Source organism: Haliaeetus leucocephalus, unplaced genomic scaffold (assembly GCF_000737465.1).
Source record: "Haliaeetus leucocephalus isolate CR32 unplaced genomic scaffold, Haliaeetus_leucocephalus-4.0 Scaffold656, whole genome shotgun sequence".
Lineage (NCBI taxonomy): Eukaryota > Metazoa > Chordata > Aves > Accipitriformes > Accipitridae > Haliaeetus > Haliaeetus leucocephalus.
This window is the reverse complement of record NW_010973092.1, coordinates 14,677,798-14,695,111: the sequence shown is the minus strand read 5'-3', so window position 1 is coordinate 14,695,111 and position 17,314 is coordinate 14,677,798. Positions and strand designations below refer to the sequence as shown.

Below are 17,314 nucleotides of genomic sequence, written 5' to 3'. Positions count from 1 at the left end.
GCTCAGGGATGCAGTGTTTGGTGCAAATTGCTTCTGCCTTCCTTCAGCTGTAGTAATTTAATATGGAACTGACAGGTGCATTGATCACTTGGCCAGATCCTCCTCCAGACAGCAGACAGAAGATGGGAAAAACGCCAGTCTGCCATTTTGTAACTTAGATTTCTTTTTATGCGATGAGAAATGTCACCAACTTCTGTCAACCTGGTTTTATTTGAAATCTACTGTATAATATACAGTAGGAAATGAGAGATGCTAAAAGATTGTTTTGAACTGAAATGATATTTTCCTAGAGTTTTACATGTTTGCAAAAATGTGGCTCTTAACCAAAAGGATTTAATGCATCATCTGATGTTCCCGTTTCACTTTCACCCCATAAACTATGAATCCCAGAGTACCAAAGCAGAGTAGATATATAGAGCTATGACATAATTTTATTTTTATTTCAGCATTTAACAGAGAAAATATTAAATTTTGAAAGTTGAGAGAATCTAGCACTCCAGAATCCAGCAAGTTCAGTTCATACATTTGCTATTTATTTTTTTAAAAAAAATTTGTTTACAAAGCCCTTAGCAAATTGGGAATTTGCCTATTAGCAAACTGGAAATACGGAAAGCAAGGAGGCAGTTTAAACCTTACTTTTGAAAAAGAAAAAAAAAAAAACCAAACTGGCAACAACCTGTTTTATAAATCTGATGGGCATCAAAGTCCAGCTGTGCGCAAAAGGCCTTGGAGATTACTGGCACTGGCACTTCAGCTACAGAGCTTCTACTGGAAAGCAAACACTTCTTATACCTTAGTGCTTCCCAAAACAGCCAAGAAATTTCCTCAAATGACTCACTCCTGAAAAATGTCAGGTTTCTATTGAACTCGCAAGGAGCCCAACTTTCTGGGAAATTGGTAGTAGATATTGCTTCATGGCTTCAAGACCATTGGTCTAATAAGAAGTCTCTACCTTTCCCTGGTGGCTTTTCAGTTTATCAGTTACAAGAAAAGCATACCATTTTTGGAATGGATCCATACTTTAGTTACTTACAACAAACTTTTAACAGCAAAATGCAGTCAACTGGAGAGAACAACAACTCTGTGAAGGTTTACAGTGACAACCTCTTTGCAGTGCCTCAGCCCAGCAATAAATCAGAAAGTACTGAGTTTAAAAACAGAGTTCTGTCACTGTTTGATGAACAACATGACTCTTTTCTGTCCACAGATATTAACAGATATCACTGCTATGAAGCCATGCTAACACAATTAGCTTTAGAAGGTAGAAAAAGGGCTCAACATTAAGTTAACAAGTTACATTTCTCTTGAAATGGAGTAAATAGGTTGTATTGATTTTTTTTTTAAATTTCAATATTGCATTTCCCTAGAACAACAGTGGAGACCTAGAACTAAAACATTTATAAAATGCTAACTTCAAACTTTGTTGTACTTTCATTTTGTTTAGGGACAAATCTATATGGTCTTTATCTCATCTTTATATAGAAATAAATCAGAAGACACCAGATGATACAAGAAACTTTGTTTCATTCATTAAAACCTGTCCTTTGGGTTTAGAAGGCCTGGAAGATAAAAAGGGAAGTGCATCTTTGCAGTTTAAACAGAAAATGAGACTGTAAAACCAGCTACTTTCCTTTCTTTATCGCCTTTGCTGACAGAAAGCAATTAATAAATTAATATAAAGACCAAACAACCCTAGAATGGGGATTCGGGCAGGACTGACTCTATATTGCCATACTTTCACAATCACTAAGCTGGCAGAAATTGGCATTGCTTCTGTAAAAAGAAGCCATTCTTTTCTCTGCACACAAAGATTGTGTCTCATGTGATCACGATGATTTTGACCTCGAACTGTTCCTGGGCTCTTGCTGACCAATACAAAGACCTACAGAGCCATGGAACCACACCCACAAACCCAGAGAAGAAAAGGGAATAATATGACCGATTCTTTAAACAGCAACATAGCTTAAAAGTGATTGGAAAATTACAGTACTAGTACCACCGCCTCTTGCAGTATCTATAGTGCTCTCTTAGATATCTATAACCAAAGGAGGGAAATGTCATGAAAGGTGTCTGTCTAGTAATAAAGTGTCCCAGAGACTACATTCTCCAGGGCAACTTCTACTATGTTTTGTGGTGGTGGGGATGCTGAGGATGCAGATTCCCTCTGACAAGATATAGCTGAACAGTAGTCTTTTCTTCACAGAAAATGACACTTAACTGATTTTTCATTTCCTACTGGAACCCGTGAAATAATGATTCCTTATTCTTGACTTGGTACAAAAAAAAAGGTAAGAGGAACTGTTTTTTCCTGTATTTTGGTTTAAATATTTATGTCAAAGATGATAGACTGTTACTGATTTTGTACTGTTATCATATGTAAAAGCTATGATTTTCACCTTTCAAGCATTAAGAACAATTTTTCTTGGCAGGAAAACTACGTAGCGAACAGACATGACATTTAAGAACATACTTGCCTTTCACCTTTGTAATCTGTCACAGCCTGCAGGTTATGGTAGTAAAATAAAGAAATGATAGCCGGATGGAGTTTGGTTATTTATTTTTCATAGGCTACATACGGAGCAAAATGGAAAATATATCGCTAAATAAATATAGATTGCTAAATTTTATCATTAACATACTGAAATACAGCGCATATTTATCTGAACAGAATCCAGATCTTAACACATATTTATACAAAAGGATTGACTACCTCAGCTTGGGACTTCCCACATATTTCATTGTGACAGCTTGATGTTCATGATCATTTTGCCAGAACTTAGGCAGAATTACCCCAAAACTCCTGGTTAAAAGGATTAATGTAGTGAATCTTCAATCTAGGTTATACTTTTGAGCTGAGCTGTAAAAGTTAGTGAATTAAAGGAGCTACCCATTTAATCCAGTTATAGTCAGTGTGACTTACTTCAAAACTTAAGTTGATTTTCCTTACACTTCAAAATAAATTTTGAATTGTTGAAACTGCACCTAAGCCATTTTTTAACAGCACTAGTAACAAAACCCTTGGACTGCAGCCTAGCTAGGAATATAGTTTTCATTGAACATAGCCTTTGAATACATGTAAACAACTTTCTGTGGAAGGGATGCAACAGGAGGTAGGAAAAGTCATATCGCCTTAACATTTGATTTTTCTGTATCTTTGGTCATCCAACTATTCCAAGCATGCAACTGAGAGAATCACATTTGTTTGATACATCTCTTGTCATCTTTGTATCTTCCAGTCATACTGTCATCCTTTGAAACTTACTCCAGAGTTACAACACTTCACTGTAACTAGCTCCAGATCCTTTTCAAATGAATATATTCTCCCTCGAGTGGAAAAAATTAAGAACTGGGCTGGGTAACAACATATACAAGGTGCAACATGTACATAAATTAAATCATGTTGCCAACACCTTATATGGAAATATTGTCTGGAATGCTGCTTAGGAAGCAAGAGTTCCCCTGACCACACTTTCCTGTTTGAAGAACTGTAGATTTTACTAAACGCAAAAGTGATTCTACAAATGTAGAACTCAAGAAAAAAAAAAGAACTCCATACATGTTTTTTTCCTTTTTTTTTTTTTTTTTTTAACCTGGAAAGGTCCACGTACCCTAGGATGAAATGTATAGATTAATCCCATTTAAAAGTGGGTAAGGTTGAACCCCCCCATATTTAAGAATCAAAACCACTTAGAAACTTGGATAGTCAACTCCTATATTTCAGTGCTCAAAAAAAAAAAAAAAGAAAAAAAGAATAAAAATCAGTGATTAGCTGCCATCTAAGTTTCCTTGAGAACTACAAACACATGGTCAAGATACAAGTTCCAAAATTCTGCTCCTATAGCACATTTGTTTTTCAGTTTCAAGAGTATCCATCAGCCCTGCAAGATAATTGAAGGAGGTATTTGCCTGCCCATGTCACCTGCAGTAGTTGCAGCAGTCTTAACAGACCACTGGCTGCTGAACAAACCAGGGGAGGTGGGGGGGTAAATTATACACTTTTATTTCACAGTTTAGTGTTTAGACCACTAAGACTAGGACTCACTTACTTGCTCAGTGTAAGGAGAAATCAAAATTGCAATTTTCTCCTCCCAGTAAGATGCCCAACTAATCCCTATTAGGTGCTTTACGTTTGGGAGAGAAGTCATCCTTTTTCCTTCCTGATCAAACTGCTCCATTTACAATAATGGATGCAGTGCCAATTAACTTATACCAGTTGAAGGGTATGGATAAGTTAGAGCCCTTTCCTGTAGGTGGAAGAGACAGTTTTGCATCATCTTGGGGAAGAAAAAAGAAAAAGAAAATAAAGCCCCTTCCATTAAAAAAAAAAAAAAAAATAGAGAGAGAAAGAGAGAATTGGATAGTGCCCTAGTCAGTATAGTAAGATCTTTCTTTTTTTTCTGTGGATCTAGCAATAAGCAATTTGGGAACAGTTTAACAAAAACCAGCAATAAATCCAGAATGGTATATACTGCCTTCAAAATATTGATGTATTTTCCCACATTTTTAAAATGGAAATTAAATAAAAAGCAAACCACTTACAGAATTATTTACCTACTTGATTTTAATAAAATTCTGTCACTTCTGATTATGTATGCCAAGGAAAAAAAACCACAAAACCACACCACACAATTAAATAGCAAGTCTACTGTCCACCTCAGTGTTCCTTAAATTTTTTCTTCTTGTGGCTTTTCTCCTTATCTCCAATTTTTCATATCAGTTTTAAATTTACTGTGATTTTTTAAAAAATATGGCGTCAAATTGAATAAAAACTTAGCTGCCTGCAAGTGGAGGGGGATGTACTTAGCATCTTCCTGATCAAACACTGAGGCCCAGGATGTTTCAGGCTTGTATTTTCAAAACCTTCTGTACCTTTTTTTTTGTGTGTGTGTACATTTATCCCATCCCCAAGGCAGCAGCACACTGACACAGTAACACTAATCCAACCTAATCTAACTCTGGAAAGAGTTCATTGAATTAAGGGGTGTGGGGGGGTGGATATCACTGAAGGGGCACACAGATTGCAAGAAGAATTGCAAACATTTATGATTCAGATAAACGAACCATGATGGTAAAGAAAGAATCAACAACTGTTTCTCATGCTGGCAACATATATTTATTGTCATTTTGGAGATAGGTTACCATGTGTATATAAGGACTTCACACTAAAAACAAATCGGGATTATGAACTCTTAGCATATGCCAGTTGGAAATTAAAGGACTGAATATAAAGCTGACCTTTAGAAGATATTCATTCAGTTGGTCGATTTTTGTGTCCCCCCCCCCCCCCTTTTTTTTAATTAAAAGCTGAGCATGTTCCCCTCCCCTTTCATTTCAACCTCAGAAAAATAAATGATCATCCAAATGCAGCTTTTCCTAGTTTTACTAATAATCTGCTGGCAATCTCAGAACATTTTTATTTGATTCTACAACTTCAGAAGGAAGCTATCCTTTACAAACCGTGTTCTTCCTCTACTTTGCTTGGCTACCTAGTCCAACTTTAAGGACTAGACTTAAGCAGATTAAAGATTTGCTTATATTAGACTATTGTGGTTACATTATTATGGTGCAAACCTTCAACACATGCGCTTTGCTGTTCCAGAACAAGCTACATCAGTGCAAGATCTGACAGTCTGTGCAAAAGAAGCCGCAGTGCTACAAATTCTTGAAATACCGTTCCTCTCCATCTCACATGTATTGACTAACAAACATCTCACTCCCACTAATCTGACCAATCCCAAATACTGCCCCAAAAAAGAGGATGAAGATATTTCATGCTTTTATACAAAACACAAACCAACCCCCACTAAAAAAAATCCGCAATTCCCCCCCCAAACATGTCAAAACTATGTTCCCCACCCTCCCAACATTCTAACTTTTATATGTCGCCATTAAAACAAATGCATACAACTTACTGTACAAATATGAAGCTGCAGGCATTCAAGTTACAGAACATTCTGAAAATATTTCAAGCATAAAAAGTACACTTGATAATTGCAAAAATAAAGTTTCACTTTTTTAAAAAACATTTTGATCAGAGCTCAAGCAAAACAAACATTTAATGATACCTACTTCAGTTTAACTCCGTAAGAACACCACCGTCAGAAGTTAAAAACAAAAAACTCAAGATTTTTGGTGATAAAGTAAGTGACCATGTCTTTTAATGAAGAGAAATGGTATATACAACAATGGCACAGACCTTAAGCATCAACAACATATTTCAGCCAAAAGTAAGTCTACAAGTGATCTGAGACATTCTTAGCATCAAATGGTACTGATTACTGAGAACCATAATCTGCTAGAAATAGACATTAAGTTAGACTAGTACGAATGGAAGGAAAGATTCATGACATCAAATAGGCTCAGTTTTTGTCACTGAACTTTTTTTAGGCTAACAATTTCACTAGTGCAAGACCATATGTTTACCTGATTAAATGAAAACTCATAAATGTCACAATTTAAGAACACTCATACAAAACTATTTTTTTTCTTTTAAAAAAGTGCCACATACCATACTTTTACTAAAAAAGTTACAAACTAATGGAAGACTGTCTGTCTCCATCTCTTGTCAACAAGGAAAGGCCAAAGTGATTCTTTGATCCCAGCTCGAAATGGCGTTCTCTGACCTATCCCCAGCATCTCCAACTTCGAGCAGTCTAGCTGAGCATTCCTTGGACGAAGAGCACCCACAACTGGACAATCAGTAATCTAAAAAATAAACAGAAAAAAACCCCAACACACCAACAAATAATCAGAAATGACAGAAAAATATTTATTCTTATATAAGCTCATTTAGAAGTTTTCCTTCATAGTTTTCTATATAGGTATGTTCCCCTCCTTCCTCCCAGCTATTTTGTGCGTTGGCTTTTTTTTTTGTTTGTTTGCTGCTTTTATGGTTAACTTATTTTAACATAAGATATGTCAGGCGGAGCAACATAAAGTATCTTAAGCTAAATTTTTCTCACTCAGTTACTGCTCACCATTTACTGACCAACTTTTCTGTGTTTTATTCCTATTTTCACGCTATGACTATAATCACAATGTAAAAAATGCTATAAAATGTTGACAGAACCATGTCTCGATCAACATACTTGAAGAGAAATGGATTTGAGCAGAAAAAATTTAGACTAACTTAGTGTTCTCCATTCCTTTTCTCTCCATCTTCCAAACCACATTTCAGTTCCAGCCTTTACTAATTCAGAATCATTGACATTTGTTTTGGATATAAAAAAATCTAATTTACATGTTATATTCTTGCAAAATTATCAGTATGTCTTTAAGAGTAGTCTTAAGTGTCAATGAATCTGCAGGACAGGTATTTTAAGCAAAGCAAAAATGATTTGAAGTTCTTAAGTGCATGTATTCAGAAATAAACCTGGACATTGAAAAGCCCTTAGAGAGTTTCCTACCTTCAAGTTAATGTTCTGTCAATCTGTAAGCTTTTTTAAGGACAAAAATACAGCAAAAAAATATGGATTTACTCAAGACTAAGGGGAACCGTTCTGCAGAAATACCATTGCACTACAGGTTGTGAAACTGGTTACTGACTGACTGGGCAATTTTCCTAATTCAGCAGGTCAAAGCAGCTGTTGTTTTCCTGTGTTAGATACCAGACAGCATCCTCAGCAATACATCTGCTGTGCTAGACATACTCAAACAGATCGTCCTGAAGAGGAAGCCTATTTGTATAGCTAGTGTGAGACCTACTACTTGAAACGATAAAGCACATCCATCTTTCCACAGGTCGAACAACACATCACTTACTGGTCTCAAGTGGCTGCTGGGAAGATTGAAAGCATCTGCAATTGCACATGCCATTTCATACTTAGTCATCTGTTCATTGCCAGACCAGTGAAATGTTCCTTTTACTGATGGGTCCTACAGAAGAAACAGGAAACACAGGTGAAAAAAAAGCAGCTAACTAGCCCTCAGACTAATTCCTGTGCAAGAATTGTGCAGAATAATCTTCCAGCAAGATCCTATCCTGAAAGGCATGTTACAGCACCTCACTCATGTTCTAGAACTGTCTCATGCATTCTCAGAGAACACCTGACTAGGGATTGAGACTGAAAACTGGTGTTACATATATCTGTCCTGACTTTTCACGAACAGCTTATATTCTGTAGAATTCACAAGAGGGAAAGGAGGGAGCCAACCAACCAACCAAGGTCAAGTAGCTGGGAAAGAGGAACTTGGCTATTCTATACTATTCACTTACCGAAAACAAATGCAAAAGGCACCACACGTATTCTGAATGTTAAACTGCAAACAATGTACAAGTCCTATCAAACAAATTGACGGCACCACGTGCACCATATGGGCATCGTCCATTTTTTTCCAAGTAATATGTATGAAAAACAAGAACGTGGTCGGTTGGTTTTGTTATCTTGCAAAGGTGGTAACCTGAAGATGCTGTGGTGAATAAACACCATAAAGTATTTAGTCCAGTGGCTTCTTTTTGCCACTTCAGTGTTCTTAATAGAATAAACAAGGGCATCTTTGAGAATTACATTCAACCACCATGGGGTTTTTTTGAGTCCAAAATGGCAATTTGTAAGAGGCATATTAGAGTAAGTTAGGTATGTGCGTTTCTCTCCTATATACTAAAAGACACATGACAACTTTCAGAAGGATCTGTCCCATCACTCACTTCTGTTTCAAATATCAGAAGATCCACACACTGTCATGTAAAGATACTGTAGCATTACAGCTAGTTCTTTCCTCCCTCCCAGCATTCCAGAAATGCAAATAATGCAGCTTAAATGCAGTTCTCAGTTGTTCAGAAACAAAGCCAAGAACTCAAACCGTTTTTACCTTAAAGAGGCTTGTTTCTTTAAAGTCTTACCAGCATTCTCTTCTCTGCTAGTTGTCTGCAAACAGTTGCTACATCCTTGACGTTAGTAGGAAATCTTTGTTGCCAGTGGTCCATGTTGGCAGATTTATTACTGAACTGCACTTTATCAAACATAACAGTCACAGCACTTTCCTCCAGTCTTTCTACATCTCCATACAAGACAGGAATCCGAAGTACTGCAGCATCTAAAAGAAAGAATATTTTAAAAGTATTAATATTGTTAGGAATAGGTATGAATGCTGTAGCGTAACCTGAAAAGTGTTTTGGAAGCGTTAAAAGTATGTTGGTGATATTAAGCATCTACAGATCACAAAGAAAATGCAATTAATATGTTTGCCCTCACAATACAATTCTAATTTACATCAATTAAAGCAGCTTATAGACACTAAGTTTATATAAACTTATTTTCATTTATGCCATTGATTTCCAGAAAGTTAACAAGCTTTCCATTAACACCGCAAGAGAAAAAAGAAGGCCTGTTTGGGTTAGAACAAAAATTAAAAAAATTAGAAATAACAACTGCACTGTGAGATTACTCCAGCACTCCCCATCTTCCCTGGGTAAGAGCAGGAACAAAAATTCCCACCAATCACAAATCACCATACTCAGACATCAATTACAGACAAAGATTTTTCACTCAGCATGCAGAAGCCTCTGCATAAAGGAGGATATTATTTACCAGAAGACAGACATGAACCTTGGAATGAATAAAAAGCTTGACAAATAAGGAATAGGTTCACAGAATACAGCAGTAAACAATATTGATTTCAAGATAGTGATTTGAGAAATTAAACAGTAGACAAGTGCAAAAAGAAGGATATTTTATGATGGTATACATTACACTAGTCTATCTCAGTCATAAAGACTCACAAGGCCTCTTTGAGGGGAAATCCAAGATGACTACAACAAATTCATTAAAAGTAATACAGATATTTTTGCTTAAAAAAAAAAAAAAAAAAAAAAAGAGTCCTGAATTTAGAAGTGCAAGTCACCAAATCATTGCAATTCTTAAAGATTTGTAGGAAAATGTTATAGCTATTAGGAAGACGAAAAGAAAAAGATAACACACAAATTACTCTCACAGAAAAGTAGACTGAAAGAAGTACTTACACAAGAACAAACAAACAACAAAAAAAGCCAACATGACACTCATTTCCTGCTGCTCTAAAAACAATTATTTGGTCGCTCAGCAAATATGTTCTTCCTCTCTTTAAATACCTGTTGAATTATCTCTTTTTTGGTATCTTTAGAAGTATTCATTATTTGCGAAAAAGACTGCCTTCCTTTTGTTCTCAGAAAGCTACCCGAAACTTGGAGAGCATTAGCTTCATTACCGATGGTTCTGAAGACCTACTAAAACTTTTCAGTTTTATAAGCATGAGTGCTAAATATGACCTCTATCCCCTCCTAACCAAACTAAAATATATTTTTTTAAAAATACGCAACCCCCCTGAATTATTAGTGGAGATACTTGCATTATACAACAGAAGTGGACAGGGAAGTTCTTCACACAACTACAGACATTTGATAGGGTGAATTCTACCTATACGATATTAGCAAATTAGTGTTTGGAAGACTAATGCATGTAAAATATTTATATTTGTATTAAACAATAGAATGGACATTTTCAAGCATCTTACTCAGCACCACCTTGAAACTCCTTCTGCTAATACCACCACTGCTGCAACCCACTACTGCCTGACAGGTCATGCTCAAAAAGGTTATGAAACAACACTGAATGGTTGAGCTGGGGGAAGGATCTAGCAAGATACCCACACGTACTTGAATTTGGTGCAGTCTTATCTTCATTACCAATCTAGAAGAGGGAGCAAACAGCATCACAGTCAAATTCAGAGACGATATTTAAGAGGTGGAGTGAGTAACTTTTCCTTTAAATTGATTTTTACTTAAATAAGACTTTTCCTATCAAAGTATTTTTTAGAAAGTCTATTTCTTACTAGTAATCACAAACCTATATTAAAGGCTTATCATTTTCAAGTATTCAATTAAGTATATATTTACTTACTGAAAGACCATCACACTAGTTCATCAATTGCTCAATTCTCTGGTTAGGCAGAACAGAATCACATCGCGAATATCGTATCAACATGCGTCCTTGTTTCAACTGGGATAGAGTTAATTTTCTTTCTAGTAGCTGGTATAGTGTTATGTTTTGGATTCAGTATGAGAAGAATGTTGATAACACACTGATGTTTTCATTTGTTGCTGAGTAGTGTTTATACCAAGTCAAGGACTTTCCAGCTTCTCATGCCCAGCCAGCAAGAAGGCTGGAGGGGCACAAGGAGTTGGGATGGGACACAGCCAAGACAGCTGACCCAAACTGGCCAAAGGGATATTCCAGACCACTTGACATCATGCCCAGTATATAAACTGGTCGGGGGGAGGGGCAGATCACTGCTTGGGAACTAAGTGGGCATCAGTTGGCAAGTGGTGAGCAATTGCATTGTGCATCACTCAGTTTGTATATTTCAATTATTTCATTATTATTATTGTCATATTATTTTTATTATTAACATTATTATTATTTTCTTCCTTTCTGTCCTATTAAACTGTCTTTATCTCAAGCCATTAGTTTTACTTTTCTTCCAGTTCTCTCCCCCATCCCACTGGGTGGCAGGGAGTGAGCGAGCGGCTGCGTGGTGCCTAGTTGCTGGCTGGGGTTAAACCACGACAACAGATCAGAAGCCTCTTCTGCAAGTGCACTGAGATTATTTTCTTCAAATTCTTTAAGAAAATAGAAGTGCTTCTTTCATTATAATCTGTGAATGGAGACTGACAGCATACTAACTAGAAAAAACCAAACCTCTCTTTTATACAAGAAATAAGTTTTAAATGCAAGGGACCGTGTTCAGTCCCAAGCTTTTTTCCCCTATTAAGTAGAATTTTTAAAATTATGAGTGTATATTTTGAATGCCAATTTCCATTAAGAAAATATTTAAATAATAAATTAAAAAAATAAGAAGTTAGTTGCTTAAAACCAGAAATATGTTACTAACCCTTTAGAAAGTTTTACAAGCAGGAAATCTGGTGTGTGTGGTAAGCTGGGTGATTAAAAACAAAATGGATGGCCTGATGGCTTACGTAATGAGAGCAAAACAGGAGATCAGCAAAAAACCCAAGAGAGTAACAGAAGCCTATGGTGATTTTATCTGCATTATTATTGAATCACACGTCTGTTTTTCCCTCTAAGTAAACATACATTTAGAACAAGTACAACACATCCCTCCAAATAACAACAGCTATATATTAAAGTGTGGTAAAGCTTGTGCCTTACAATAGATTGATGATGTATTTTAGCTTTCCTTAGGAACAGTTGATGCACAGTAGACAAAGGCTTGTGAATGTCCATCAGCAGAGACTAGTAACACAAATGAAGACCAGAACAAGTAAGAAATAAACCTTTAGCCAACCTATGAGCAATAGGAATCATTTATGAGCAAGGAGAATGAATCCTAATCACATTCCTTTCTAAATCTCATTTCCATGGTTTTGCAACTTTACCACTGACTTAGGAGTATATTAAGCTAATATGCAACTAAGGAAAAAAAGAAAGTCTCTATTAAAAGTGTGTGAGTGTATTCTTACCTTCGTTATTTTCCAGGACTGCCTTTTCACCCTCCAGTTTGGTTTTACCATATAAATTCAGGGGATTTGGTACATCAGTCTCTTTATAAGGAGGGCTTGTTCCATCAAATACATAGTCTGTACTAATGTAGATCAGAAACGCTCCAACTCCAGCTAGGAATAAAATGTTTATACATAGTCTATTTTAATTCATGCCTTGTTTGAAATCCCAATAAACCTTTAAACAAATCTCCAGAGGACCTCATCTTCTAGCCCCATTCATTCCCACTGCTTTGTCTTTTCACTAATCCTTCACATAGACATGCATGCTACCCTTACAGAAAATGGATTGACGGCACACTTATCATAGAAATGACATTCAGCACTTTGAGTAACTTATTCGTATTTATGTCCCTGTATAAATAAATGCAGTATTTTAAAAAGAAACCAAATCTATTAGATGGTCTCCTTACCTGCCTCTTTTGCCAAGTTCCCTGAAGCAGCCACATTGAGCTGAGAAGCAGCATCTGGTTGACTTTCTACAACATCTGGTCTTCTCTCAGCAGCACAATGCACTATAACATGAGGCTGGAAATTAAAGACTAATTTTAAACAACACACATTATCAAGAGATTGCAGTTCCACCCTAACTCTAGTGATGAACTCCCTCAGGCAAAAAGGCATTTCACAAAGTTGTGAGAAGTAATAAAAGTAGTAGTATTATTAATCATGGCATTCTGAGGAGCGTGTTTTCTTTAGGAAGTAAAATAGGACCATGCTGCTTCAAGATACCGGAAAGATTAATCATTAATTTTGCCATTATGATCTTCAGTAGCATTGATTTTACAGCAAGATTGAAGTTGTTCGTTGGGTTTTTCTTTTTAATTCTGTGTAATATAATAATGTATCTCACCCCCCCCCCATAATGGTACTTAAAAAAACCCCACATTAGCCAAACTATTTTTAGATAAGCCATTTACACATAGCTTATCTGACATATGCAGACTATTAACAAGATATTCAAAGCCGTTTTATGGAATGGCCCTGTGTTGTATAGTATTCATTTCAGGTTTTATATATTCCCCTTGCAAGTTAAGATTGAAAAAACTTAACTTCTTACTGCACTGCACACTAGACACACAGTTACTGCTGTTGTATTCAAGTATTCTTCAACTTGAAAAGAACTGATTCATATGACTATGTCAATAACTCGTATTTGTCTTTTTCTTTCAACTGTCAGTGCAAGTGTGCTGACACGTGCATCTGCTACCTGCAGTCTGCCCATGGTGATGATAGCAAAGTTCAGAACTACCTGTATCTACAGAGCAAACCTACGCCTCAGATGCGGCAGAAGAGGGAGCCATAAACGTTTCAGAGCTCTGCCAAAGCATTAGCCCCACTAAAGCCACATGAACTGAGTATCAGAACAGCACTATCAGCTGATTACTAGATGTATAAAGCACCCTTTATCCATCTACTTCTCACTCCAGAAACTTACCTGAAAATCATGGATAATGTCATGAACTGCAATAGAGTCCAGAAGATTAATCTGTTCAAATCTGGGCTGAGCTCTCCTGTATCCACAGCCAACTGCATTCCAATTATTTTCATTGAATTCTTTAAACACAGCTCTACCAAGAAGTCCCGTGGCACCAGTAATCAAAACTCGCCTACTGGGAATATGAACATCTTCCTAGGGAAGTGAGAACAGGAAAAAAATTTCTTTCTACTACTATTTATTACTGTTTTTTCTTAGAAAGCATGCAAGGCTACAGTCAGTGCTACTGTATTGAATAGCTTTCCTTGCCACATTAGTGTATTGGAGTGTCTCATGGAACGCAAACATCTGGGAGTAGCAATATGGTACCTAGTCAAGTATTTAAACATATTTTTGAAGATAATGAAAACAAAACTTAAATGGGAAACTCATTTATTTCCACAACAAGAGGGGAAAACAAGCCAAAGTACTAATGAAGACAGAATTTTAAGTTCACTCAGAATCTGATTAACTTTGTGCAATATGAAATGAGGGAAAGAACTCCTTTTGAAAATGGACCCCAAATATGTAACATTTAGGGTCCGCATCCTTCAACAAATAATTTTCGATAGACTGTGCCTGTTAGAGGCTGCAGCAATACAACACAACTCACTGTGGGCCTACCTACAACGACTGTAAGAATTGAAGAGTTGAATTTTATTATTAAATAGAACAGTAATTCATCATTATGTAACACAATAGCCTAATAAGAAGTAAAACCAAGATATAGCTCCCTTCTCAGTTTTACAAAATGCATCTGAAAGTGATTTGGTAATTTAAACTCTCAACCTATACAACATACTAAAGCTTTACTTCAGCTACTGCACATTTCAGTACTTGAGACAGTTGTCTACGTCTGTTCACACAAAGTTCATTCCTCTCCACCGCTCACTAGACCATCAAGTTTTCAAGGCAGCAAACTAAGACTCATGTCTGCCTGTGAAATCTTTATTGTCCTTTCATGCATTCCTTCTGCACTTATCACGAACAAGAGCCTGCTAAAAACAAAAATAAAAGCATATGCTTACATGCCAGTACAGAACAAAACTTCAGATATGCAGACTCCATAAATCTTGGGTTTCCTGACCACTTTATACACAAGGACAGTCTGTGATAATTGATGAGAATTTTGTAAATGGTCCCTACTATGTAAATAGCCCAATCACTTCTGAGCATTCATACATTTTCAGCATTGTAACAGACCACTACTTTTTGATTGCGGCACAGGAAGCAACAAAAATCGCTTCCAAATGGCTGTCTGTCTTTCACCCTTAAAGTTAAAAAAGCTTTTGTTCCATAAGTGTATATGCAGGGCTGCATTATGGAAACAGCCTATCCCAAACCAGTTGCTTAAAGTTCCCAGCACAGTGCATGCATTTTCCTCAACTCTAGATCTTCAGGCAGAGGACGACTTATTCCCATCAGTACTGGATGAAAATTAGTAATTTATATCTGGACAGTTTCCCGAAAATGACAAAACTACAGCAAATGACATTTTAAAAAGTTACCTTTATCTTTACAGTCAATTTGACCTCAGGACACAAGTTTATTTACAATTTTTTAAGGCTGCCCACAGTTTCTCTGAAAAGCATAAACAAGAACATGCCAGTACTATTTTCTCTTTTTGTTATGTACTTTTTATCTTAGCAAAGGCTGGACAGAGCATCATAGGACAGATTATCAGGGCTTCTATAGCCAGAGGGTACCCACTAATAAAAATCAAAGACTTGCTGCAGAAAACCAAGTTGAAAGGTTCTCTAAAAACGTCACAGGATATCTTTAATAAGTAGAAGGTGACCAACACAAAAACACGCGTCATTTGTAAAACCTGACGTTTTCAAACATCATTCATCTAAGTTCGTTTATTCTACGCGTCATAAAGAGGATGTTACATTAGCAGCACAGCTTGAACTGAACGCAATCCCAACTTATACCAAGTTAAAGTACAGTTTGCATCCTGTTGCTCTTGTCTGCAAGACTAATTGGTTTTAGTCACTTGTTCCCGGGAAACCATGATAAGCGATAGATGTTTTCCACAAATTCAATGCAAAGTGACTACCAGTGTAAACGTATTTCACCTTGCCAGAAGTTAAACATTCTGGTAATACAAAACCTGCACAGATTAACTTTTTTTCCCTGTATGTCACCTCGCTCCTTCCAGAACACCACTGAGCTGCAACAGCATTTCTGTCTCAGACCTGGGAACTACAGACAACAGAACTTGTGAGTCCAAAGGACCTCTGAGGTTTCACGTTCCCACCGCTGCTGCTTGCAGATGCTCTCACAGACTTGCAGAAGCTACTGCTGCTGCCTCACAGCTGTCCACACACAGACAAGTGAATACATGTTAACAGCACCATATACTTCAGTGTAGCAACCAGGCTGCCTTTAGTAGTTAGCAAAGCTAAAAAATTAATTCCTGTTACTTGCTTTGTCTTGCAAGGAATTAATCATGGTCCTATAGAAGAGGAGGCAGCAAAAATCTATAGCTACTATCTAGGAGTATCAGTACTTAACTGAAACCACATATGGCATAACATCTTTTTACTTCTATTAATTTACCTATTTTTTCTTAAATATGGTTGGAGTATTAATAATGTAATGCAACTAAAAGATAAGACCGCTCTTAACTCTTGTCCTAACGAGCTAAGGAAGTACACTTGGAATTTGCAATAATTTTATTGACAGTTGCTACATGTAAAGAATAAAAGACACTCTAGAACTCAAGCATTACCCTTTTGCCTGCGAGTTTTATAGGCTTAAGTGCAAGTTCTTGTTCAGATTAGCCTATCTGCTAACAAATCTTTTGCACGTGTTTCTCAACTAAGAGGCAATCATGTTCAGAGTCATCAACTGTGCAAAAAGTTCTCTTAGCAACTGATCTTGAATAATGCTACTTAAATGCACAATTTTGAGTTTTACAATGAAGTACCCAATTTCATTTTGCTTTATCTGACGTTCAATGCTCACCAAAAATTAATAAAACCAGGGCTGTACTCAGCAGTCCCGTCCACATAAAAATGTGCAAGCAACAACATTGTAAGATTCAAAAATAGCATTTATGGGGCCCAAGATTACTTTTCAGACACTACCGACATACGAAATAAGAGCGTAATTTCCAGAAATAGTAAAGCGTGATGCATTTCAAGGTGAAAACCAAGATACAAGTACTTTTTAAGCTTTACGTAGAAACCGAGCCTGACGCGTCACGGTGAACTCAAACCCGATCAGTTCTAAGGAACGCCCGCTGAAAACGGAAGGTACTGGGGTGAGGCAGATTCGCAACGTAACACGACGACAAAAAAAGTCACTCGAGGGAAGGGGCCGCGAGACCGAGCTCT

The 17,314-nt window shown here is 36.7% G+C and overlaps 1 protein-coding gene across 1 annotated transcript in view; it reads right to left on the bottom strand.

Moving 5' to 3' along the window:
• Positions 1 to 5,811: 5,811 nt before the first annotated feature.
• Positions 5,812 to 17,314, bottom strand: part of MAT2B (methionine adenosyltransferase II, beta) — a 13,396-nt gene continuing 1,893 nt past the window's right edge. Inside the window, exons 3-10 of the mRNA XM_010579249.1 lie at positions 17,159 to 17,312; positions 14,787 to 14,860; positions 13,935 to 14,129; positions 12,910 to 13,024; positions 12,458 to 12,610; positions 8,843 to 9,036; positions 7,762 to 7,875; positions 5,812 to 6,705 (exon numbers count right to left, since the gene is read on the bottom strand). Of these exons, the coding sequence (XP_010577551.1) occupies positions 6,535 to 6,705; positions 7,762 to 7,875; positions 8,843 to 9,036; positions 12,458 to 12,610; positions 12,910 to 13,024; positions 13,935 to 14,129; positions 14,787 to 14,860; positions 17,159 to 17,312 (1,170 nt within the window). The 3' untranslated portion in view covers positions 5,812 to 6,534. The remainder of the gene's footprint in view (positions 6,706 to 7,761; positions 7,876 to 8,842; positions 9,037 to 12,457; positions 12,611 to 12,909; positions 13,025 to 13,934; positions 14,130 to 14,786; positions 14,861 to 17,158; positions 17,313 to 17,314) is intronic.